The sequence below is a fragment of the Camarhynchus parvulus genome, chromosome Z (genome assembly GCF_901933205.1).
Source record: "Camarhynchus parvulus chromosome Z, STF_HiC, whole genome shotgun sequence".
NCBI classification, from domain to species: Eukaryota; Metazoa; Chordata; class Aves; order Passeriformes; family Thraupidae; genus Camarhynchus; species Camarhynchus parvulus.
This window is the reverse complement of record NC_044601.1, coordinates 1712671-1740012: the sequence shown is the minus strand read 5'-3', so window position 1 is coordinate 1740012 and position 27342 is coordinate 1712671. Positions and strand designations below refer to the sequence as shown.

Below are 27342 nucleotides of genomic sequence, written 5' to 3'. Positions count from 1 at the left end.
CCCCATTTTTTCTCAACATGACAGAAACTCAGGATTTTATTAATTCCTTTTTAAGACTGTTAATCATCCTCTCTTTTTTTTCTATATGATTTGATTACTTTCTGTAAATCTATTCCCTTGATAAGTACTGAAATATTTTTTTAATATGAAGTATCTGCCTACTTAGTCATGAAGCAGCTTTATCTTATGAAAAGATCCCATGATAATTAAACCCCCCCAATTCCTTTAAACATCCTTCTCTTTTTAATATATTCTGCATCATTACTATATTGAGATTATTCCTGCCTAAACTCTGAGATGTTGTACATCTTGATGTACTTCAGCACAGTAGCAAGAAATATATAGATACTGACCCTCCCTTTTAAATGGAATATTAAAAGTTTTTAAACATTCTGCCTTTGGCTTGCCTTTTGTATCCAGCTGTTTAGAAATATGACAGCAGCATATCTAAATAAAAGAGATGAAATCTTGCTTTTCTAATAAACATTTCTGATGAAATACATGATTTTGTTATAAATATATGTCCATATATTTACCTGCATGTATATATATTTTTTTCAGTACAATTTTCATAGTATTCTCTTGCAAACCATTCATCCACTTGAAATGGTTTTGCAAATTGGAGAAATGTTATGGTGTGGCATTATTTCTGGAACACAAATCAGGTAGCCCTTTTAAGTGTTGCTGTCATTAAGGTGTTCACTTTCTGGTATAGATTTAGAGTTCTGAGAAAAACAGTTAAACCCTCATAGGTCAGACCACAGACAGACACTCAACTTTCTTCATTCTCATGTTAGACAACAGGCAAAAAATCTTGAGAGAACAAAACCAGGATGATCATATAATGCTATTTCCTCAGCTTCCCATAATTTTCACCTCTGAAATATTTTGAGATAAATGTCTTTAATGGCCGTGGTGGTAGTTTATAATATCCTTGGAAGTACTTTACTTCTGTGATCTTTTTCAGTCAGATTCAGTGTGTAAAAGTATCTGTTGTGCATTGAATTTTTGGTCAAGGAATTTCAGAAATTAACTTCCTATCTTGTGAACCTGCTCTTATCTTTTTTCATTTTATGGCTCTTAAACTTTTGTTTTGGAAGAGAAGAGGAACAATCTGTTCCTTTCTGCCTATGATAATGTAAATTTCTGTTCAGCTTCTGTTCTGTGATCTTTTTTTTCAGAGCGATCTTTTAGCTTTAATCTGTCCTTTCACAAAGCTTACTAATCCTTTATCCATCTGGTTGTCTTTGTTTGAATGTTTTCAAGGTTGCTATATTGGTTTTGAGATGCCTGCCTAGAATTTCACAGGTGATCCAGATACCCAGTTTAGAGGGAGGCCTTCCAAGGTTTCCTGTGTTCTTACTCTGCTTTGGTTTTAACAAATCCTAGAGAAGCATTCAGTTTGATTTACTGACCTGTGCAGGTCATCAAGTCAGTGTTTTCAGGGAATCATAAACAGTATTGCCAAGATTTCATTTCTAAGTGGTAGTGGTCATTTTAGACCATGCTCCATTCTCTACATAAATAAAGCTTTGGATTATTTTTTCCCCACTACATATATAAGATCAAGCATTTGTTTTAATTGATAGTTGCACCAGAACAGAGCTTAAAACTCAAGAAACAGGAAAGGAAGCTTTCTAGGTACGGGTTTTGTGTGATTTTTCAAGTGTTAGAGTGATTAACTGTTAAGTCATAGAAACTCTTTTGTAAGCTGATTGTATCCAGAAGGCAAATACGATACCACGAGAAAATTCCTTTGGCAAACAAGGGCCAAGATGATACAAGACAGATGCAGTGTTGTCAGCTGTAGCCGGTTTGAATGAAAGTTATTTTTTAAACAAAGAATAGATATGAAGTGCAAGGAGGCAAGTAGTTTTGGTGTACCTACTACTTTTTCTTCTCTCTAAGATAAATAAAAATCTCTCTGAAGTATCTCAGGAGTTTCAGGAAGAATGACATCAACTGAATGTTTTAATCTGATGCTGCAATATAAAATATAAGATCTAATATTTTTGAAATGATGAAATAATTAAGATGTTGTATCTGCATGTATATACTCATTCCTTCTACTGATGAAGCCTTATCAATTTGGTTTTAATTTCATGACTGTTGATGCTGGATCAGTAGATAAAACATCTGCTTCCTGTAAATCAGTTGTTAAGCAAATAAAATGTTGATTAAACATTTTTTTAGAAAGTTGTTCAAAAAGCAGTTAAAAATTTTTAATTACTTTCTTTAGCAGAGTATTAAAATAAAAAAGTTGGTTGGTAATAAGTTGGAGACCCAGTATAAGGAAACATAGGGAAGTTCAGCATAGAGATTTTGATTGCCTAAAACTGATAAAAATGTATATGGAAAGCAGAGCTGTAATCATGTTATTTTGAGGGAAATGTTTTAAGTATTTATCTTATCTGAAAATAAACACATGTGGAAGGTTTGTCTTCTGGGAAATAAATTTTCGTCATTCACTCCATGGCTTTTTTTAGTGGTTCTAGTCTCCTAGAATAAAGTGCACAACTGGGTACAGATCATATATAATCAACATTGTGTAAAATACATTGGGAGGAGAGGACTGATTCAGTGTTTAGAATCAAATAACTCAGTTTAGTATATATGGACTTGTGGAATGTGCCTCCTAGATATTTAGAGAGTTGGGTGTTCCACTCCCTGGTCTGGAATGGTTTTGGGCAGTAGATCTGTGCAATGGTAATTGCTACATATATTTTGCTTGTGTTCCGCTTTTTTTACTTCAGTAATTTTATGGAAATTGGGCTTGAAAATACAGGGCAAATAAAGTAAGATAGTTAAAGATGTATAGATAAATGACAAAAAGGAAACAAGATGTATATGCTTATTTATTTTTAAGAGATTGTTCTGATTTAACAGTCTTGATTGAGACACATTTTAGAAGTTGTCATTATGTAAGCCATTACATGCATTGTTTAGAATGCAAATGTTGTTGTACATTCATTGAACTTTTTTTTTGTTATTGGAGTATTTACCAATATAATTAAGAAGTGTTAGTAATAATTTTAAAGTGTAATACTCCTTCTCTGTTAGTATTGAGCGGTTTTGTACTTTACTTTGAATTAACCGTTAGCAGAGATTGTAATCTGAAAAGGATAATTGTAAAGAAAGATACAGTCACTATTACCACAGAAAGTGATCATTTGTACTTTTGCTATTTCTAGAAGTAAATACAACCCAGCTACTGATTCTGTGTATTTATTTAACACATGTTTTATGAGTCAGAAGGCTTTTGTCTTTCTTTAAGCCTCTATAAATTAGCAATATATTAGGAAAGCAATAATTCATGGTACTCATCACATATTCTGGAAAAAATATTTTCTTGGTAGGAGAACCTGCAGACAGGAGATCATTCTGTAACCTTGTGTGTATACAGAGGCTCACACAGAATCTCTAACAATACAGATTAGCAATGTAAAGGTCCAGCCACACAAAAAAAGAACTATCACTAAGCACTGAGCAACATAATCTAAAAAATAATGCTCTTTTACATCTTCAGGAAAAGGATTACAATGTTCCCAAATATATTCAGTTTATGCATTCACAGGCTGGGTTTCTGAAATCTGTTTACAGGTTAAAAACAGTAATAGAAGAACTGATGCAAACGCAGCAAACCCTTCTGAGCAAAGAGGAACTTGTTTTGGAACTAGAGAAAAAAATAGAAGAGTCATCTAAGACATGTGAAAAGAAATCTGAGTAAGTTGAAATTTAAATTTCAAAATACAATAGTTTGAGGGGGAAAAATGTCTATAATGCAATTCCTAAAACTTAAGTAAGAAATAACCTTCACTAATCTTGTTCTGCTTTTGTGTTTAGCAATTACTGTGGAAAACAACGGTAAGTTAGTTTCTTGTCTCTGAAATAAACCTTGCCCACTGCAGACCCCAACTCACTGAAGAACTGTGGAGCTCCATAAGTTTAATATAGTTGCCATGGTTTGGCAAGAACTTTTGGCTCAAGAGCTGGACCTTTCATTAATTCAATTCAGCTTGCTCAAAGAAGATGAGTAAGTTCAGTTGCCTCTCTGTTTGGCAGAATTCCTTGTGGAGGTGTAATTCTGTGAAAGGCTTTCAGAGTCTTGTGCAAGACTTTCTTATGCAGTAATATGTTTGCAGCTTGTCAGGTTAAGTTCATTCTTCTTTACATTTCCTTTACAGAAGTGTAAATGTAAAGTATGTAAATCTCCTACCCTGTAGTACTTCTTAGTAAATGCCAAAGGTGAGAGATTAGTGAGTGTTTTAGTGCACCATAAATAAAACATTATTATAAAGAATCATTCTTGGGCAACATCTTTAGGTATTTAGTTCTTCTACCTTTGCTTAGAAAAAATATTCACATACTCTTCTAAACTGGTGCTGGTATAACAGATAGAGAAACCTTTTGTCTGTAGTGATATTTTTCTGATTCTTGTTGCAATCAGTCTTAATCTTACTAATTTGGTAATAAATACTCATTTACCGTACCAGTAGTAAATTGGAGTGCAATTTCTTTAGGTAATCCTTCATTTACTGAAAAAGTCTTGATGCTCTTTGTTGATGGAACCTTGTCACATGAAATATTGTATAGTATTTAATTCTTGTCCAAAACTTTATGTATCTGTTGTCAGTGTTTCAAATAGATATTTTGTGTCCTTTCTGTGGTGAAGTTCACATGCACTCACAGTGTGTTTTCCAATTTTTGGTTCTTGACCTGTCTTCTTTGCTGTATGCTACTTAAAGGATAAACTGTATTTGAACTAGCTGAGTTTAATGGAGTGTTTGGGTTTTTCCCCTCAGTATTGTTTTGTTACCAGTTATCACTCCCTGAAAACAGTTTAGACCCTCACTGTGTTTCTTACTGTGTGAAGGCTTCTCTGACTGATCCTTTAGCAGATGTTTGTGGTGTTGAGAAGATGATTTCGGTTCAAATTGCACCAGTACTTGTTTCTTTTATTAAAAGGCAGGGAATCTGGCTTAGATGTCTAGCTGTACAGTAAAGGCTTCCCTGAAATCATCCTTGTTCTGATTTGTCATTGATCATGCCTGCCTCCAACAAACTCCCTTTTCACCTTTTAGCTGCAGTGCAATTGTTCAGGATGTTTCAGGATGTTAACTGTCCCCAGAATATCTTGTCCAACTGTAGCATTGGTTTTAATAATGACTGCATAAGGTCATACCTTGTGGCAATGTCTTGGTACTACTATCCCTGCACTAATATCCCTTTCCATCTTCAAATGATGATATCACCTCCAACACAGAAAATGTTTTAATTGTATTTTATTTATATATGTATATGTCAAGCATACCATCTGCCCTTAAAACATGGTAGCATATTGAGTATTTAGGTTTTGGTTTAGTACACCTTTTTACCACTTTCTCAAATGTTGCTGTGATCTGTGGGGATCCTTCATAAAAGATGTCATTCTGTGAAGTTGCTTGTAGCTGTTACTCGCAATAAGAACTTTGCAGTTTGCACTCATGCAAGCCACGGGCAAATTAGTTTATAGATTCTAATTCCTCATGCATGACTGGAGTGGCAAGCACTGAAAGTTGGATTTGGGAAACCAAATCAGATTGTAATCCATTTTGCCACAGTTCAGAAAGAGACTAGCTTGTGAGTGACTTTTCAGGGTATGTTGTATTATTGCTGTGTCCTGATCAGTTGAAACCATTCTGTGTTTGGGGATGTTACCCCAGCCAGTGTGTATTCACCCAAAGCCTTGCTGATGGTTGAAACCTTATTCTCATGGTTATTTTCTCATGGTGATGTCCTTTTTCTCTCACAAAGGAGACCAGATGAAAACACATTATCTTCAGGATAACTTCAGAATAGTTGTTCATTTGCTTCTCTGATGCTTTTAAATATGTGCAAGTCCATGCCAAATTTCAGTTTCAGATTTGAGAATTGTGTCTGCATGCCTCACGCTTACCATTTTTGGATGAACAATCATTTTGCTGATAGTGAGGAGTTTTGCTTATTACTGACTTGATATAATACCCACCTGTATCAATACAATTTGTATCTTTTCCTGCCAAAGAGGATTTTATGACAGGTGGGTCCCCTGTTAATTTGAAACCCATTTGAGTATTCATTTGGCTGAGCATCACTTTGTGAAGGATCAATCCCTGCATGAACAACATTTGCCTTTCTTTTTTTCTTCAAGGGTAGGGCTTGCAGGAGGGCTTGTCTTCAAGGGATTATCCTGAAGATACAGAGTAACACAATACTGTGATTTTTCTTCATATTGTCCTCATTCTTCATAGTTCTGGTCCATTTACCTCCTTCATCTGTTCTTGTAGACTGTGAGAACTCTGCATCTTCTGTAGACCACAGGTCACTGGGCATTGGTTGAGTGCTTATAAGGGTGTCTGTATTATACTGTGAATGATACTGTCTCTTAGGCAGCTTCTGTCAGTCTTTGATTTTGGTAGTTCTTTGGGATGATAGAGTCATCTGGGTAACTGCAGATACTCTACATGTGTGTCCTTCAATATGATTTAATCACAACTGTCTCAAGTATTCATGAGTATAGTATTCAGAGAAGAGCTATAAAAATAAGCAGAAGATGAAAAGTTGCTTTTAGCTCCTCATAAAGATACATTTATTTAGCTTCATAAGACAGTTATAACCCAGTCCAGAAATACTTACAGTGCAGAGGAAAAAACAGATACCTCTTATGTGATGCCATATGAATTTATAGTGGATGTGAGGGGAATTTAATATTGCAAATTATTACTGCGACAACAACACTGATTGGAGTGAATTTCTCATCACTTCAAATAATTATCTAAAATTTTCTCATTCTCTAAGGGAGGAGGGGAACCCCAGTGTTTATCAATTCAGTCAAAAGTGGATGAAAACAGGAGTTCCACCTATATTTATTAAACATTATTTTTTGTGATAGACAGAAGAGAATGAGTGTTTGCTTTTATTATCTTGTTGCTCTGAAAATTTTCTAGAATTGCTTCACCTTTGAATAAATAGTGTTGAGGAGTTGTCATGCTTTCTTCTCCCCAGATTTTATGAAGCAAATAGACCATATTGAAGCATGTACATTGTTAAATTTTTATTTTTCTTTGCAGTATTGTACTCTTGCTGAGCCAAAAGCAAGCGCTTGAAGAACTTAAGCAAACAGTCCAGCAGTTAAGATGCTCTGAGGCAAAATTTGCAGCCCAGAAAGAACTACTGGAACAAAAGGTTCAAGAGAATGATGGGAAAGAGCCACCACCTGTAGTGAATTATGAAGAAGATGCCAGATCAGTGACTTCTATGGTAGGTTTTACATCTGTTTTATTGAATTGTGTAGCCCTGCCTTTGTACTTCAGACCTGGAATTGGAGTATCAAGCTACTCACTGAGGTGATTTAAAGTGAATGGGCTTCACTTTGCATTTCTGGGGACTTGTTTGGACAAGAAGTTCAGTTGCATGATATTTTTTCTTTTTAAGTGGCAGTAACTCATAACGATCTGTGTGTGGGGACTTGGATTCATCTTCTCTACTCTTGATGCTTAGATTTTCATTACACTGTTTAATGAAGAAAAGTCTTAACCCTTACATAGATTTAGTATAAGTGACTGAGTAGCTACTGGTAATTTCCTTGGCTGTGTTGAAGAAATAAATTTACAGTTGTAGGTAGAAAATTAACAGCAAAAGCTCTTGGAATTGCTGCACATGTTATGTAATTGAGAAATTAATTTTATGTACTGTAATTACTCTTTTCTCAAACAGAAATGAGCGTTGGTTTCTTTACAACTTATTTTTAAAAGTTGACATGCTTTTAACAATGAAAAGGAAAATTTTTTGTCTGATGAGACCTCTTATAGTTTAAATAAGTACCTTACTTTACTAATATTTTGTGTGACTTCCTTTTCTCAGTTGTGTGCATCTGTGTGCAGAGTTTGTAGGCCAAATAAAAAAGCAAACAAACAGCACCTGTTTACTAAAAGGACAAACAGTTTTTGCCTTTGTGGATTAGTTTTGACATGTTGGAGATATTTGTGACTTTTTTTCTTTGAGGTTTAGCCTGACATTCTTTCTGGCCCGTGGGGCAGTAGCTCTGTGAAATGATAATTAAATAGTTGTTTCTGAGGGGAGAGCTGTTTTTCTTCCTCTGTCTATTTGTGGAACCGTTTGATTCCCATTCTACAATTATACTTGATTGTCAACATTCTCTTGCTTCCACTGCTGTTTAATATTTACAAGGCACTATGAGATGGTTCTCATTTACACTGGTACAAAACATTATTTTACGAAGTTTGTATGCTTGTCATGACCTAGAAGGAGTTTAAAAAAGTACAAAAAGATGAAGAGAAAAGAAGGATCAGGATAATGATTGCAAAAGAATAGGAGTCTTGGAGTCTTTTTGGTGCAGGCTGTCTTGTTAGTTACTTAATACCATATCCTGTAGTAGTGTTAGTGATTAGTGTCTGCTAGTATTAGTTGAGATGGTGAGTCTAGTCATAAGAGTGGTACTCTTTCCCTTCAGCTCAAGGTTGCTGAAATCTGCTTTCTGGTGTCTAAACCTCTGTTTCAGTGAGTGGGAGAAAATAATCCTGTGTGCTGAGCACAGGCCTGCAAAGGGCCAACAGGACAGAGACACAGCGGCTCCATCGCTGCCAGCACTGTGTCACCTCCAGTGTCACCTTCAAGGTGAGAGGGCTCATCACCTTCAGTGCAGCCACTGATGGGCCTGCAGTGCCCCTGGGCAGATGGCACAGGGTGGCTGGTTCTGTGCTCAGGGCACAGTGGCCTCTTCAGGAGGGCAGGGGAAGGGGGAACATAGAGCCATAGGATGGTTTGGGTTGGAATGGACGTCCGAGATTGCCTAGTTCCAACCCCTGTCAACACTTTCCACTACAGCAAGATCCACCACTTCACAAAATCTTGGCACTTTAATTCAATGCAAGGTTGCAGAGAAAAGCCATGAGAGCAATTAGAAAGGGACCTAATGATGAGAGGCTGTCAGGGCAGCTTCTCAGGGAGAAGGTAAAACAGAATCAGGAAGTTGGTACAAAAGGAGGCAGAAATATTTAACACACTAAGGTGATGTTGTGTAGGCTGAAATAGCGGATAATGTTGGTTTTTGTTGTTTTATTTTTTAAACCAGTAGGTAAAATTTACTGTTAAGGCAACTTGAGAAAATAAATCAGGTGTGCATTTGTGTGCCAGAGATAATGTTAACATTAATTTTTAACATGGATTGTGTACTTTAAGTAACTTGCTCTAGTTTATACAGTTCCATCTGGCCTATGTTATCGGAGAGCTAGGAGTGCCTTCACCTTTTGTGAAAATAATGCAGATTATTCAAGCTGCCTTGCAGAGAGGACCTGTCATGAAGTGTGATATGTTAAGATCCATCTGAAGAATAAATTGTGCAGAATTACCACTTTCCTTGCTTCTTCAAGGCAAAGCTTGCCAGAAGGGCTAAGCCACTCTTGGACGTGCACTCTTATTTTTTGGGTGCCAGATGTGGAAGTCCTTGTCTTGTACAGGGGACTGAATGGGACTGAAAACAGGGTTAACTGTGAAAGCAGGCATATTTATTTGCACAGCTAAGTCAAGTTCAGCGTTTACATGTACAGGACACAGCATTTACACACAGGCCATTGGTACTGAGGCTGCCTTGGGATCCGCACATGTTGCCTCAGAAAGGAGATGGTTGTGATCTACTGCAGCCTGCACTGGATCCTGTTCAATCTGCTGCTCATGCTATTTTTTCCCTTCGGACCTGAAGGAGCTCCGCACCTCCGTAAGGAATTGTGCCAGCTTTTAGACTTGAAAAAAGACAGGACCTAAGCATGCCTGATGGTGTTGTTATTGTCCTTGCTTTCTGAGAAGGGATTTGAGGTGATTGTTAAATGATTTGATGCCTGTGATATTGGATAAGTCCTTACACCTGAGCTACACAGTAGAAGTGCTGAGAGGTAGTGCAGACTCTGGGGCATTTTTCTCTCACACAGCCTCTTCCCCAGCTGGTTGCTCCAGTGAGCCAGAAGTAGTCAGGTCTGTCTTCTCTGCACAAGAAAGGGCTGCTGCTGTCACCCTGCAATGGAGCAGAGAGGATTAAGGTGGTGATGGGGGGTCACTGTCAATAGTGGGGGTGTCTCCTCTCCCACAGCTTGTGCCAGAGCTGTGTTCCCAACAGAGTAAGACTCTGCTCAGGTGCTGGAACTTCTCCTCCTTTAGCCTAAGACTGGTTCCCCTTATATCACTGTCCGCCAGCATGAAGAGTCACCCTCCATCTTTCTTGTGAGCTTCTTTCAAGTACTTAAGGGCTTCAGTGAGATCTTCCTGGAGATCTTCTTTTCCATCTCCAGGCTGAACAACTCCTTTCTCAGCCTGTTGTCATAGGAGTGGTGCTCCAGCGCTATGATCAGTTTAGTGACTTTCCTCTGGGGTTGTTCCATCTCTTTCTTGTCCTGAAGACCCTAGACCTGGGTGCAGTTTTCAAGATGGAATCTCACAGGGGCAGAGTAGAGGAAAATAGTCACCTCCATCATCCTGCTGCTCATAGTGCTTTGAGTGTAGCCCAGGATGTGGCTGACCCTTTGGGCTTCAAGTGGATGGTGTCAGCTCATTTTTGTCTACCAGCACCCAGGAGTCCTTCTCTGCAGGGCTGCTCTTGATGTGTTCTTCTTTCCCTCAGTCTGTGCTTATGTTTGGCATCGCCCTGATCTGTCAGTCTTGACTATATCTCAAGATGGAAAAATAATGCTCTGATGGGTTGTTTCTGTAAATAAACATAGTGGTGATTTTTAAATTGGGATTAATTTTTTTTTTTTAGTAAAACTCCTTAAAAATATAGGACTGTAAAATATCAGAAACTAAATGTTCTTGCTGCTGATTGCTCATCCTGGTTTCATTCAAGAGGATGACTGTTTCTTCAGCTATAAATTAATTACGTTTTCTTTTTTTCTGAGAGCAGTTCATCTAAATGTTACTCTGATACACTTGAATATAGTTATTTATTACTCTTCAGAAATTAATTGTAAACACTTGTTTTGCAATTTTTTTCCCTAAGAATTAGAAAATCATAGTTGGCTTGTGTTGTTAGCATCCATATGAAGCAAATTTTCATGTCCTCAAGTCGCAAGTATTTTTTTTGTTTTGTAATTTAAAATATAAAAGAGGGATATGCAAAGCAATTTTGTTTCATATCTCCTAAGTATTTATATCATATAAATAGAGCCAATTTCATGATGAAATAGTTTGCAAATTGTTTTGTTTCCCTTCTCTTATATTAGGTAACTGTATAATAGAATACTAACAGAGTGAAATTCTGAAATGCTTTTAGATATGTTTTTATAAACAGTATAATGTTATGTGAGTGTTTTTACTTAGTTTCCTTGTTCTTTTTTGCCTCTATTAAAAGGAGGGAGTTTTGTATTCTGATAGTGTCTTCCATATGGTTTGCTTTAGTCAATATATTCTTTGAAGTATATTTGCTGTGTATTGGTAGCCATGTACTCATTTAAGGAAAAAAGGAAATTGCTAAATCATTCTCTTTTTTTCAATCAGGATATAACATGGAGTGAAACAAAAATTTCTGAACATTGCATTTAGCAGTTTTATCATTGTATATGGAAAAATGAAACATTTTATTGTTACTAGCAATTATACTTTTCTACTGACTTATCCATGCAAGACCGACCTCGTGCCATCAGCATTATAATTATAAGTTGAAAATCTTGTTTTTTAGCCCCTTAGAGTTATGCATTTATGCCATTCGCTGTGTTAATGGGAGATTTATAGTTCACTTTTTTTTCTGTACTTTAAGAATGAAGATTCTAAAAAAAAAAAGCTGGTTATTCCATGTAAATAGATATATTTTGACAAAAATTCAGTAGTATCCAAGGTGTTACGTCACTTCATAAAATTTAACTGGAAGCTGCTTGACCTAACTTTTCCACATTTAGGTGTTCAGTCAGTAGATGTATGGCCTGTCATTGGTCTTGAGTTACATAAGGTGTATTTTTGCTGTTGATGTGATCAACAAAGCATGGCAGTAGTCCATGGTAATTCAAATGAAGAAAACAACAGCAACAAAATTTTTATATGTCTGATGATCAGATTAGAAATAAAAACATAATTAATTTTTGAATATTGGAGTACCAGCTAAACATTTACTCAGGTAATTACATACAATTATGATAATTTGCATTTCATGGTAAAGCTTTAAACTTACAACATCAGTATTGCCTTGGAAATTATTGCTGTATAGGGAGTCTTCAGGGAGTTCTTAAACCAGGCAATCAATTCAGTTAATATAAAATAGTAATTTATTTTGTTTAGCAATCATATAGTGAAATCTCTGTACCACTTTAACATATCTTTTCTTTTTTCCATACATGATAAAAAAATTATGAAGGCATAAACTCATGACTTTTAAGAATATGTGTTTGAAATTACATACTGTTCTCACTGTAGAAGTGTTTCATGTAGATTTATTTTGCATACTGCAGCATTTTCCTGGAGCTGGTTGACAAAACTGAGACTTGGTGTGCAAGCTCTGCAACACTTGAGAGACTTGTCAGCAGGTGGAGCTCAGTGCCAGAAGACTAGTTATGACTGAATAAGGCAAAGCTGTTAGCATGAACTCGGGAGAGATGCCCATGGCAAAAGCAAGCTGAAGCACCGTGGTACAGCCGTTGGGATGTTGTAATGCCTTGTGCCAGTAGAGTTCCAGGCTTAAAACTGTACACAATTGGAAATGGTTTTATCTGTTCTAGCATAATGAAAAAAACCCACAGAAATTCACCTCATATCTAATCACTTCTGTTATTTGTTATTTCTTTTTAAAAGGCTTCAGAGATGTTATCCTTAGCTTTAAAAATAAGATATGCCAGCTTTTAGTAAAGGTTGTGGTAATTAAAAAATTAGATCTCAGTCATTATGCAAGGAAAAAAACCCAGCAAAATACATGAAACAGAGCTGAAGTGCTACTTTATTTGTTTGTAAATTATTCTACCTAATGTGAATGTTTTATCTTTCCATCCTTGCTTTCTAGAATCCAAGACTTGGTCCTCTAATTAGTATGATCAATAAACCAATAGCCAGAGTCTTGTTCTGCAGCTTTGTATTTGAAGAGAATGTGTTCATAACTCTCACTAAAATAGTAACTGACAAATTTAATCAATTTGTATGTTTTGATTTTTTCACTGTTAGTTACACAGATATGAAAGAGGCTTTGCAGGAGTTTGTGATTTCTTTAAAGATGCTTCATTGCATACATTTTAGATGTTGGATCTCAAGGTCCTGAAATGTAATCTGCTGAGAGAACTGCCGCACTCTTGGGGGTTCCTTTTCCCCTGCTGTGTCAGACTGTGCAGGTTCTTTATTTTGAAACAGATGCAAGGAAGTGATTGCCTTCTGAGACAGGCCATTGCAGCAATTGCAGAAAGTAACAGTAGAGATAAATTTTTCATTTTTCTTACTGATTCGGTAGACACATTCTTATGCTCTGTAATCACCAAACATCTCCCTTATCTGTCTGTGTAAGTAATTCTCTACTGATTTGAGGCTCATGACATTTATATAAAACTAAGATTGTATTAGAGCATGGTAGGGGAGCCCTTCAGAGTAATTTGATTTATATATTTATAAATCTTGTACACTTCCACCATGTTATTGCAAGATCTTAACTTTCTTGTCAATAGACCCAGGGCCAGAGGTATCCTTATCCTTTCTTTTATTTTAGTCTCCGCTGAGGAAGCGCTGCCAGTAGAGTCATGCTGTAGAAATTTTTGCCTATTTATTTATTAAAGACCTGGAAATAAACAGTTTTATTTGGTGGCTGCCTGGACAGCTGAAGTTCAGTTTTTTTATGGCCACTTTCCAAGCTTGCTGACTTGGACCTGTGTTTCTGGCTTACAGCCAGAATTTGACATGGATCAAAAGTGCCCCAAATGTCAGATGCTTTAAAGAAGTGTGGAGAAGATGAATTCTATTCATCTTTCTCTCTTAGTGAATATGTTCTAGATTCTTTTTTAAATCCCAACTGCTGATGGACATATATCAGGGGAAGAATAATACAAAAGGAGATAATAAGTCAGTAGGCAGATAAAATCAGTCATACTTTGTCCAACTGACTGTCCAGAATTTACAGGAAAAGAGGTCAGTGGAGCTGTCAAGACTCTTGCCACTGAACATGCCTAGAGACTTCTGAAGTAAAAGGCTGGACTAAGTTCGCACACTAAGGCTCAGAACTTAAGTATTTTTTAAGGTTAGCATATTATCTATCAAAAATGTGTTGAGAAATAACCTGGTCTTGGGGAAAAGTGAAATTAGAAGTATAAGCAAAATTTTTGAGGAATTGAAGGAGGTGGATCGTTCGCAGAAGCAGAACTCTTTAGAATATTTGAAGTGCAGAATTAGTTTACTCTCTCTGTATGAAGGAGAGTTATAAGCACTTGAGATACCTAGACCTCTCTTGAGCTGCCGAAAATATTTCAAGACCTTTTATTTCTTCCTTGAGGAAGGCTTCACCATAGTAATGTTCAGAACTGCATACCCACTGGGAATTTGTTATTTCACTATGAATCTTCTCTGTAGGTTAAGAAAGCTTCACACAGAAGTTTCCTTTCAAACAGAATTCACATACGAGTATCCAGCATATGTTTCTCTGTTTGCTGGGAGGAAAGTAGTAATTCTTTGCCAGAATCAACATCATTGCCTTCTTGCATTTTTTTCATAGTGATGGGACTGAATTAGTGTGATTGCTCACTTCTCATAGCCTCTAGGCAGTGCACAGGAAGCAATGTGATAGAATTTGGCTGCTTTAAATCACTTCTCTGCTTTTCTCTCTTCCTTTTTAAGTGCCTGATTAAAAATACCATTGTCCTTAAAGGCAATTATTATGCTTCTAAAACTCCTAAAATCTGCTGTAAATTAATTATTAGAATTAGGATTTGTGTTTTTAATCTAGTGTCACTAGTAGTTTTCTGCCAGATAGAAGTGTATGATTTTATGCTTAGCTTCTGGTTTTTTTCTGCCATGTGGGGAAGTTCTTGCCTGCTACAGACTTGAGAAACCAGAATGGCAATCCAGTTTTCAGACCACTGTCTTTAAGTTATAGAGCCATTTTTTTGTTCTCCTTTTTATTTTTTTGGGTTTTACTGTGGGTGCTTTTTAACAGTGAGGTAAGTGAAATAGCATATTTCAGATAATCCTTTTTTTTTTTCTTTTGTCATCTAGCAGTCAGATGTAAAACATTTCTGGCCAGTTTGGGATCCTGGTGCTTGAACATCAGCACTAATGCCTGATTTTAGATTGCTTAAGATATCCTGCCTGTAACATGAAGCTGTGACTCAAGTCTGCCAGTCCCATGTAGTTGTCTTGGAAATGTAGACCATAAGGAACACTGGATATTAATATTCAAACAGGTGAAGCCCTCTTTCCAAGAGACATGGAGGTTGTTCTTTGTTCAAAATAGTCTTTAATAGTAGGGAAAATTAAAGTTCTGTGTGAGACAGTGGTAGTCACTGTAATCTTGTCAAAAAATTCTAGGATACTTATCTCAATTTCTTGTAAGGGAAGTATAGAAACAGGTCATCAGAAAGTTAATTTCTCTTTGGCTGTTGTGTTAGGGTAGCGTGAGAAAGTCAGTGACATTTTCATGAAGAAAATAGCAGATATCCAGGAGTTTCTGAAACTGATGTACTCATCCTAGAGGAAAGAAAGCTTGGAGTCACAGCCAAGATGTGTGGACATTTGTAATTCTTGGAAAATGATTGAAGGTCTTTACTTTTAGGGCACTGTAAGATTTTGTAGACCAAAAGCAGGTTCTTTTCTGGAAGTTACAGCAAAATATTTCTGCAAGAAAAATGATTTCCTAAATCCGATGGTTTTGTCAAGTTTCTGAAGAAAGCAAGATTTGATTGGTGTCTAGAAGCTAGAGTATAGATTAGTAAAAGTAGAGGGGAAAAAAGGAAAGAAACCAAATACAGGATCGAGTGGCAGAGCCAGACACTGGCAGCTCCAGAGGCAGCAGAGTGTTTAGTTGGGCTCAGAATGTGCCTAGGAATCCTATCAGGAGTGAAATGAAAAGAGGTCAGGGACCGTGCTGAGGACAAGACTATTGTGTGGGTCCAAAGCCTGTCCAGGACACAGGACCAAACATAGGATTTGAGAAACCTACAGCATACTCATGTAGGGCTGGAGACAGAGCAGTTGTCAGTGTAATTTCATGGGACAGTATTTCTGTGAGAGTGTGGCTCATCATCACGAGACTGACTTCATCAACACATGTTGCTGCTGTGGTAAATTGAATGCTAAATCACAGCCTAAATGGTATCATAAGAAAAATATACAATATATATATATATAATATCCAAGAAAAGTATACAAGTAATATACCTGAGCTATATCTGCAATTTTTTGTTTCTGATGTGCCTCAGAATGACTTGTTTTTTTTCCTAGATCTTGGCTATGCATACTAAGATGAAATAAAATCACTTAATGTTTGCCTTTATATATAATACAAACTTCTGTCATTCCCCTTTAGATTAAATTTACTTAGTTTTGCTAGAACTCTGTAACAATGAGGACTTTCACAATATCTACCTGAAATTACCTCACTCTGGAAACCTGTAGCATTTACTTAGCAACTGCCATAAAAATGAAAATAAAATGGAAACACAAATATATTGGTTTGGGGTTTGGGGGACTAAAATGAGATGCTTGACAGTCTTGATAGTGTCTGTATCATGTTAAGCTGAAATTTTTGTCCTTTGTGCTAATTGCTGTTTAGAGCAGTTGAGCATGGTGATTTTTATACTGAATTCAGTGTAATGCAGTGAATGTTGCAGTACAGAAGGAGCTGATGTGACTGAGCTGGCCACAGGCAATTGTAATGAAAAATGATGCATGTTTTTGTATGGCTTTTAAGTGAGGGGAGATGTATTTAGAGAGTTCTAAAAATGAAACATTTTAAAAGTAACTTCTGAGCTAGAAACAATGAAACAAACAAACAAACAAAAAAAGTAACTTTTGGTTTATAAAACCAGAAAAGTTAAAGAAGTAACTCTGGGTTTAAAAAAACTAAAAACCTTTTAGGTTTGTATTTTGTTAGTCTGAAAGAGAAACACACATCCTCAAGGAAAATCAAAGTTCAGTGCAGCTGATATAAATTCAGTTTTCTTATGTTAATTTGTTGGCTCTTAGAGCATGAAGGGGAGATGATGTTTTCTCTGTAGGGGGTGGGGAAAGCCAAACCTGCAAGTGGAATTATAAACGCTTCCTACCTAATAGGATTCTGTTACAATGTGGTTATGCTCATTTAGTGATGATTCAAGTTCCAGGCCACAGTAATACGTGACAACTACATAAGGACCATTAATGAAGGAATGATTTGTTTTAGACTAATTTTTATATGGGCAAATGAGGTAGTTTTTTGACAAAAATGCAGCTATTTTCTTCTTAGGCTGTTTTGTAGTAGTATGCAAAGCTGTGGCTGTGTTTTGGTCTGCTTGAGACTGCTGCTGCTTTTTGTCCATTTAATCTGTTGACTCCATAGGGATTTTTATATATAACATGTAAATTAACACTGGTTTTGTGGATAGTTGTATGTGCAATTTGATTTTGGTGTCTCAGGAACTGTGTGACAATGAAATTTTTAGCTTTATAATATGTAATAAAAATAGTGAGGAAAATAGGGTTTTCAACCAACATGACTGAAGTATTTAATCAGTTACTTTCTTTAACATACCTTTTAAGAAGTTGATGCATTGAATCATGTATAACTATACCTATAAACTAGAAAATACTGATTTTTTAGGGCAGGGGTGTGTGGGCACAAAAGGAGTTTCTTCTGTCACAGAGGAGACTGGTCTTTGATTCAACAAGCAGCTTGGGTATGCCAAATAAATACAGCTTATGAAATTTGAGGGAACACTGCTTGGTTGTTCAGATGCTTTTTAATAAATAATGATTGAAATAAAAAAAAGAAACTCTGTTGACTGAACTAATAACTCAAAGTCTTGCATTTCTGTAGAAAAAGTGCTGCCTTGTTTATTTTGGTTCATCATGCTAGATAAAATTTATGAACCTCAGCTTGAATAGGATTGAAATCTTTTATTTGATACAATTACTAAGACTTACACACTGACTCTGTCCTCCATGTTTATATTGATATTTATATTTTCAAAGTAATCTTGTTTGTGTCTAGGTTTGTAGTTGTGATCTGTGCATGAGTTCAGTGGACCATAGGCTTCACTCAGAGTTGAATTTGAACACTGCCAGTTCTGAGGGTTTGCATTTTTGTTGTTCTGTTGTTAAAATTGGCAGATATTTGTTGTTTTGGCACCCTACAAAGATTACTTATTAAGCCTACCTCAATTATGGTGCTAAACTTGTGTTAAAGCTGTCACAAAGTTGGTCTATCATTTTATCTATTAACATGCAGGCTGATTTGTACATAAACAAGTATCTGTCAAGACCAAAAGTAAACATCACATTCTAACAACCCTGCCAGACAGCTGTCAGACAGAAATGCCTGATCAGGTTTGAATCTAGGCATACTGCAAGCTCTTTCCAGTTATGAAAGTTTCAGTTTTATTGTTTAACACATCTAATGTAAATGTGGATCTGGCTAAGAACCTGTCATGTCCCATTTGACTGAAGCTCTTCAGGATCAACTCCATGAAACTTTGTTTTGTTGTGATAAACAAAATGTGCCCTCTCACAGTAGGATTTTCCAAACAGGTTGCAATCACCAGTCCATATTTAGTAACACTGTTTATTGGGAGAAGAAAAGGGCTTCACATCCTGCCTGATGACTTAACATATGATGCCATTTCTTGGTGCCTGACACAGCATTTGCCATGTGGTTTCATTAGAGCCTGTCAGTGAGTCAGCTCGAGCCAGTTAATGAATTATAAGAGGAAACTTGATTAGTAGATGCCAGTGTGTAGAGGGCAGAAGTGAAGAAATGTAACTTTGTACCGGTCAGAACAGTGTGATGACAAACATAAAGACAGTGCCCCTCTGGTACAATGGCATGGTCGTTGGCTGGGCAGACAGGATATCTCTGCTGCCTGTAAGAACTTCCTGTGAAGTTAGGGAAAAATTTGGTGGTTTCCCCACTTCACCCCCCTAGTTTTAGTGTTTTCTGTAGGTTGGCATGGACTTCTGCTGAAGTTGGGCTGCAGGTCCCTGCCTGCAGCCTGGGATCCTGCAGCTATTGGGTGTTTAGTTTTTGACGTCTTTTGAACCATAGGAGGATTTATGGATTTCAGGGTCATGCAATATAGTGATGCTATTCTTATTCTCTGTTCTTTACACATTGACTTTTGTCCACTGCTTCCCCTACAGTTGTTCAGGTTTCAGCTACTCCAATACATCTAATCCCTTCCAGGAACCAGACTTTCTTGACTTAAATGCCTAAGATCTGGACTCCACCACTGGCTTTGTAAAGCGCTTATCTTTAGCAGGTATTACCGAGTGTAAATGTGGCTGAAAACCAACCAAATCCATCAGTGTTTGAATATATTTAATGAGATCTGGAAAGACTGTCATTCCTCTTGTTAGTGAGTAGTGCATTCTAATTAAAATTATTGACCGATGTAGTAAGTGCAGTCACTAACAAATGCCATAGTCAGTTCATGCCATGTTTATAAATACTGCATTTAGATATATTTTGGGCTGAATAACCCCCTGTTGGCACAGTTGGAAGCAGCATCAGCTGCTTCATTTGCTAATGCACAGAGTACTTGCTCCCATAGCTTTAGTTTTCCTTTTATGCAGTTGGTACAGCATCCAGTTAGTTGATTCAGTTGTCTTCCCATGTCTTTGGATACAAAATGCTGAACTTAAAGAGATGCAGTCCTCCTTAGAAAACCATGTTTTGGATGGAACCTTTGTTTGACTTGAGGTCAGGAATTTTTTTTTCAGAATCTCTAGGAAGAAACTCCCCAAACTGTCCTTCTCACTGACCTGTTGCCTTAGTTCTCCATTCTCTGTACTTCACTCGAGCGTCTTCTAACTAACCTCCAGAAATGGCAGAAATAAATCACCTCTTTGCAGCTCATAGCTGTAATTCTCTTCTGTGCTGACTTATAGTCCCCCACCTACAAACTGCTATGCAGATTTACTTTATGAGATCACATTTTGTGAAGATACTGATGCCGTTGTACTCAGTGACACTGGAGAAGCTTTGCCTGTGCAGATCTGGAATAAAAGAATGAGAACTGTTTTTGTTTTGTTCTCTGCTGAAATGTGGCTTGGCTTCCTGTTGTAGGGTTTTATAGTTTTAAAATAACTAACACAGGTTGTAATGAGGAAAGGAGAATGGCTTGTGCTTCTCAGTCTGCAGGATGTGTAAGTATATATGGATTTCTGGCAAGCCTGTTACTGTTATTTTAAGTTCGTGGCTAGTAAAGACAATTTCCAGTTCCAGATGGCATTCTTTGGCATGCACACTGCTCTTCAGGAATTCGTCAACATGCTTGTGGTAGCTGTGGGTGATCTTCATCACTTCCTTACTTCAGCTGCAGACTGTTGCAGAGAACATTAGGAGTTGAGGTATTTTGGAGATTTATTTGCAAGACTTTATGTTTACCAGTCTGGATCCTTGTGTAAAAATGTCCTGGACATTGTGTTTGTATTTGCTTGGTCTGCTGACTTCATTGTGTTGAGAACTGTATGCATAGCTTAGTTCTTGAGGCACTTTCACTGGAAAATTTTGCATGCCTCTTGTGAAATGTAGCCCAGAGGTTCTTCACTTGTGGCTTTTTGTTACCAGCCCACAAAGTCATGACTGTAGTTCTTTTATTAGGCCAGTAGTTGTAATAAAGTTCTGTTGGTCCTTGAGTAATATTTTCTGGTTTGAAAAGCTTGATGTTGACTTTTTTAAAACTGAAGCTAACTACTGTACACCTAAAACTTCATCATTCTATTGAGGAAGTGCCATTACAGAATACTGTAATTTTTGAACAAGTGCCAAAACAACTCTCCACCTTTATACTTGGTTTTGTGAATAAATGAGTATATGAAAGCATCAGGACATAAATTTTATTTCCTATGCTAATTCCCATCTGTAGTGGAGGAGTACTGATTTCTTGGTTGCTGTTTTATCACAGTCTACTTCATTAGAGATGCAGTTTTCCAAGTAGGAGTAATGCTGCAAAACAGGTGTTTATGTAGAAAAAATCAATTTCTTCCATTACCTTAGCAAGGATTTTCATTCTAGCTCAGGGTTTGTTTTGTTTTGTTTTTTCTTTTTTAACTTGGAAGAAGGATGGCAAGACCAGTCTTTTTGTGCATAGATGCATATAACCAGTTCAAAAATATATTGCAAGTTGAAGACTTGGCCACTCCAAATGGCAACTGTAGTGTTGATCTTGATTAAAACTCTGGGGCAGCATCAAGCACTACTGCATTTCTCTGTTTTTCTGAGAATTCTGGTCATAAAACCCTGAAACGATTCCAGCTGGATGTATGCAGTACTAAAGAATAAAATTAGTCTCTTTGATTGAAAAATTCTCCTAAGAATCTTGACATTGAAATGGTTTGTGGATGCACATTTATTCTCTACTTCTTGACTTGTGGGTCTTGGTTTTCTTGAAGCAGCAGCACAGCCTGAATGTTGAGCATGTTGTCCTATCAGATGCTGACCTTCACCAGCAGCCAGTTCACCATGCCACTGTTTTTTTTCATGCCATTGGTTTTTAGAATTATTAGCTGCCAGCAGATGTAAGATGCTGGCTTTCTTGCTTTTGTGAACATTAGGTACTGCAGTACAACTATGGGTACTCAGTGTAGTCTGTTTTATGTTCTCCCATTGCAACTTAATGAGCTTGCACAGAACTATAGCAAGAGAGAACTTGTGAGTATGTCTGGAGATCTGTTACTGTGATGTGGCAATGGCAACCAAGGAAGAGAAGGACCATGCCATGAAAAGATAGTTCCCTTTCGTGTATAATAAGAGCCATGCAGACTGAAATGTAATAGTTTTTTATTACTTGAAACAAGTAAAATGATTTTTTGAGAAATAATAATTTTTTGTACATTCAGTTAATAATGGCATTGTGGATTAATAACACTGCTCTTGAAATCAGAGAAACAGTTTATATCTGAAAATGTACATACAAGCCTGAGGTTTTTAAAGGATGGAGGTCTTAATTTTACCTGTTATATGTTTCCAAAGTTAAATAAGGTAATAGCATTTAAACTTATTTTTGAAGAAGTATTTATTTATTCTAAATTTGTCCGTAAGCTTTCAAAAGTTTTAATTGGTTTGTTAAAATGCCTTTATTGAAATCAGGTGTAATTTACTTGGCATCATTATATGATCAATGAATACAGGTGTCTTGGGATTTAGTGGTGTAGAGATACAATCATTAAACAGAGAAGGAATACTTAATTTCAGGGGCCTATCTGCATTGCAAAAGCCCTTGTCTGGCTACTTTTTCCTTCCACAAAACCAGTTTTTATACAAGATCTCAGAGCCTCAGCTTAGGTGTTGAGGTACATTTAGTGATCTTTCTCTCTAGAGAACTGTTGACATTCTTGATGATAATTTGGTGAAATCCAAGTATCATCTTTTTAAAAATAAAAGTGCTGTTACGTGTACATAAGAGTTAAAATGGACTGTGTTTCTGGAAACATTATTGCTAACCCTCATTAAGAGGTGCTTGACTTTCGTTAAGACATTTAATACATGTTCATGTGTTTGGAAGATTTGCTAATTATTTAAAAGATGAAGGTGACATTTCCCTGACATTTCATATGTAGCTTGAAAAATTAGCCTTCTGAAAGTCTTAATTAAAACAGAAAACAGAGCAGACAACTTAACTGTACATTCTGTTATGATAGATAGGGATTTAAAAAAGAAAGTGAAGGGTCAATCATATTGTAGTATTCATAATTCTTTTTTAAAAATTAATCTATTTACACAGAGTGTTTGCTGATAGCCGAACCTTTCCTAGGTAAAATCTGCCAAAGATTTTTCAGGTTTTTGTCTCCAAATATTTCACCAGTCTCTTGCTTAATACTTTTTCTTGCTGCTGTTTTCCTGGAAAAAAAATTTAAATTACTTTCTAGCCACTGTTGTAACTTCAAAATCTGATATATAAGAAACGAAACACATAAAAGCAATCAAAAGAGAAAAAAACTTTATTGTGAATGAAAACAAATGTTTTTGATAGTAAGTTAAATAAATTCCTGAACTTTTTACAAATTGGACGTATTATTTCTAACAGCCTTTTAAAAACTTTTAATATTGACATTGTATTGTGTTACTACATTCCTGTAGACCAGCCTGTAGTAATACTGGCTGATTTCACATAAACCATTAATGATTTCTGATTTACCACTCAAAATAAGGTCTAAATGTTCCTGAAGATGTGAGGTCACTAGAAGTGATCAAAAAGCATGCCAGAAATTTTCAGGAAAAGAAGAAAGAAGAGAGCAGAAAACATAACATCGCTGTATTAATTGATGTGCACCTGCTTTCCAAATGCCATAGAACTGCAGAATAATTTAATTTGGAAAAGATCTCAGGGGGTTCATCTGGTCCTGCTTCTTGCTCAGAGCAGAGCCATCTTTAATGTTATACCAGGCTCCAAAGTGCCTTATGCATGTTGAGGTTCTAGCAGCTCCAGTGATGGAAGTCCCTCTGGGAAACCTGTTTCAGTGTTTGATCCCTGTACTCATGGTGAGGTTTTTGTTTTTTTTCAGTATCTTAACTGGTGTTTTTCTTAATGCAAATTGTCCTTTTGCTATGTACCACAGAAGAGTTTGGCTTTGTGTAACCGATTATATTTTCACCTCCCTTAATTAGAAAACTGATGTAGGAGAATTCAGAAAGACAAAATGATAATGCTCATATACGTGGAGGAGCTTCTGTGAATTAGTGAATAAGTAGATTGGGCTTTACAGACTTGAGAAGTGCAATGAAGGGGATTGTGATAAAGATGTGTTGGGTGTGGGGATACATGGGGGAAGTGAATAAGGAATAATGAATTTTCTCTGTCTTTGCAGAAGCAAGAAGTAGGGCTCATCAAATAACCACATTAGTCAAATGATTCAAAACAAGCACAGAAACATGTTCTTCAAAAATGTGTAATTAACTTGTGCAACTGGTTGCTACAGTAAGGCATTGTAATAAGTTACATAGATTCAGAAAACAACTAAAAAATATTGAAGGAAAATCCTTCCATGACTGTTGGATGTAGAAACATCAGATCTTAATCAGTAAGGCTTATCTTATACTACAGGTGCTTGGAGGACAAAGACATGCTCTGAAGAATTGTCATTCTCCTTTTCTTACAGGTTATAACTCCACTGGCATAGTCTAGGATATGCTTTTGGTCTGAGAAATTATAACAATTATCAAATTTCGCACTAGTAAGTCTTGTTTTTCAGGCTGCCCCCTGCAATGCAGGATAGATAACATTAATTTGCATCCAGTGCAGTGTTTTATAATATTTATACATCAATTATGCATAATTTCTGCTGCTTTGGAAGGTGTTTAAAGCAGAAAATGCTACCTTATCATAAAGTGATTTTTGAATACCTATGTTGTTTAATTGGTTTCACTGTGTACAATGTATTTTTAATTAGCTTTGAATATTTAAATTTTTAATAAGTGTATTATACCTACATGGCTCTGCACAGTTCTAGATATCTACTATAGTAAACTAAGAAAATGCATATTATAATTCTTGGGAAGGGGCTCCAAAGAGATGATCTGCTCAACTCAAGCAATCAGCTTATATCCAACTAGCAACTGGTTGCATGTGTGAGTGCCATGTTAATAATTAAAATACTCTGTGTTTTTTGTAAAGATGGCATGATTCTTTGTCTGGTTTTCTACATGTGGTCTTTCTGAGATACTTAGTTCTGTCATGAGCAGGACCAAAAAAAAAAAAAAACCTAAAAAGCCAGAGAAGAGTGTTTTGAGGAACAAGATTAGTCTTATTTCTGAAACCAAGTCACAGGCTTTACGGGTATTGGCCATGTTCTGCTGTATGCTCAAATTTTAATATGTTGGCATTTACATCTCTTTCAGTAAGTGCAAACAGCTGTAAAACAGACACACAAAGTTTTTTGTGGGTAGTATATCCACTGATCAATTGGCAGGCCATAGTTAATGTCACAGTATAAATTTGTGACATGCTTTTGGGGCCACTCCTTAATAACGTCTAATGTCCACTTTTGAAGTGACTAATGCAGATGATCATTTTCAGAAAGTTATTTTCTCTGTTTTGAAGAGTTTCTGCTAGTAAATCACAAAACTTCATTCTCACTCTATACTTCTGTAGACTTCAAAAAAACCCAAAAATATTCCTTGTTCTGCCCATTGTCTAAATTTAAAGCCTTGAGATGAATGTTGTTCAGCACTTTCTTCATCAGGGAATGTGTTTCTTCAAACAAGAAAGGAAGCTAGCATTCACTTTACAAAAACTGTATGAATTAATCTGGCAGATGCTGTCTGTATGCCTGTTTCATCTGTATGTTCATTGAACATCGTTTGCAGTAGCTGTTGGAATTTCCCTGTCTAAATTTATCTTAGAGCCCTTGTATTCTACTGAATTTTCATCAAAATATCTGAGGACCAGTTCCCTAGCCAAATTACAGAAACAGTGATATCATTCTCATCTTTTAGATATCACTGATTAATTTCTTCTAATTGAAATCCCTTTTCTTCTGAGAGCATTTTCTCTTTGACTTGTAGAGTCATCATCACATTTCCTCTAAGTTTTCTGTGAAGGTTCTGTGATTTAATTTGCAAGCCCACATTCAACTTCTGTATCCATGTGGACAGTTCACATCTGACTCGTGAGGCATTTTTTTTCTTTGAATGGAATAATATTAGAGTATGGGCTTATTTATATCACTGTACATGTATGGCTGACTAATTTTTTAGGCATATTCAATATATGCTACATTGTCCTTTGTCTCTTGCTGATAATTTTCCCCTTTTGATTGGTAGTGTTACTATTTGCCTGTCCCTCAGAAGCATTAATTCTGTTTTATCTTTTTCTTAGATCTCTCTCTAGCCTCTTACTTCATTGCTTTTCTAAAAAGAGTATAGACTATTTTTCTTTTATAGTAACATCTAAAATACAGCCCTAGTCCTGGATTTATACAGCTAAAAAACTCTTCTGGGCTTTTACATCACACAGTTCAATTTAAGCAAAACCTTTTTTCCCTGTTGCTTTTTCTTGCCTATGTTCATTGAAAATACTGATGTGACAATGACTCATCTGGTCTGCCTTTTTGATTGTGTCACTCTGCTGGGTATATTGTTTTATTTCTCATACACTGTTAAGATTTGCAGTGATTGCGCTCAGTGACAAGACTGTGTGCTTGGCAAATGAGACACTTGTCCACGGGAACATATCAGTTAAAGGGCATGACCATGGAAGATAAATTGTAGTGAAAAATCCACTAAACCATGCAGGATCTCACACTGCACAAGATCCCCCAAAGAGAACATAGGAAACACAGAAGACCAGATTCTGGGCGTATATAAAGATGCAGTTGAGGAAATCCTCAAGTAAAATAGCAGGTGCTTCACTCATGGTTTTCAACTGACCTGAATCCTGCTCTTGTTTTTTGGTTCTTATGCTTAATTTCTTCTTTCTGTCACTTGTGAGAAGAGAAAGAATGGAAGAGTGTCAGAATGGTTGTCTTCTGTTGTGACATCTCTTGAAAAAAGCTGAAGTAATTTTTTCCCCTCTTAAGAAGGAAAGAAAACTGAACAGCCTTGCATCCTTCCATTCTGACACTCCACAGGAGCTGCCCCACCATGCTTCAGTGATACCAGTGAGGTTATAGCCTTGAAAGTGTGAGCGCATCTCCAGTTCTTCCTGTTTACTCCCCTGCTATCTGTGGCTGTGTAGAGGCATTTCAGTGGGCTCCCAGCAAGGCTGACTTTGTGTCTGGGGTGGCTGAAATTCCCTGGTGTTCTTTCAGGTGTTCTCCTGCTGACCTGCCTGCCTACCCCAGGCTGTGGGCATCTCAGTGGTGTGAGTGGATGGCATCTCATCCCACAGCTTGTCATTGATAAACCTGATGATATCCCCCGCCTCGGTTGTGTCTAGTTTATGGTATAGTTAATATCAATTTGTTCTGGAGAGTCGTTAGAAACATGGCTAGTCCTAAAAAGGGAAATAACAGTCATGCATTTTTCATAATTTTTATTATGTGTTCCCATGACACAGGTGTGTTTAAACACACTTAAAAGAAATGGGTTAAAATGTTTTCTAATGACAGCTTGTATTTGCATACATACCTAACTTTTTAATGGTAGAGTACAATTTTTTCTGTAGTAATTCAGTTATTACATAAATTATTATGCTCTACAGGTTAGTTTGCTTTCTAGTGAAATTGGTG

At 36.5% G+C, this 27342-nt stretch overlaps 1 protein-coding gene across 3 annotated transcripts in view; it reads left to right on the top strand.

Annotated features, from left to right (window-relative positions):
- FER (FER tyrosine kinase) overlaps positions 1-27342 on the top strand; it is a 156563-nt gene that overhangs the window by 45774 nt on the left and 83447 nt on the right. For all 3 annotated transcript variants that reach the window (XR_004061501.1, XM_030968860.1, XM_030968859.1), the window contains 2 exons: positions 3601-3723; positions 7089-7278. Coding sequence is in view for 2 of the 3 variants with exons in the window: in XM_030968860.1 (XP_030824720.1) it covers positions 3601-3723; positions 7089-7278 (313 nt within the window). In the remaining variant the exon portion in view is untranslated. The remainder of the gene's footprint in view (positions 1-3600; positions 3724-7088; positions 7279-27342) is intronic.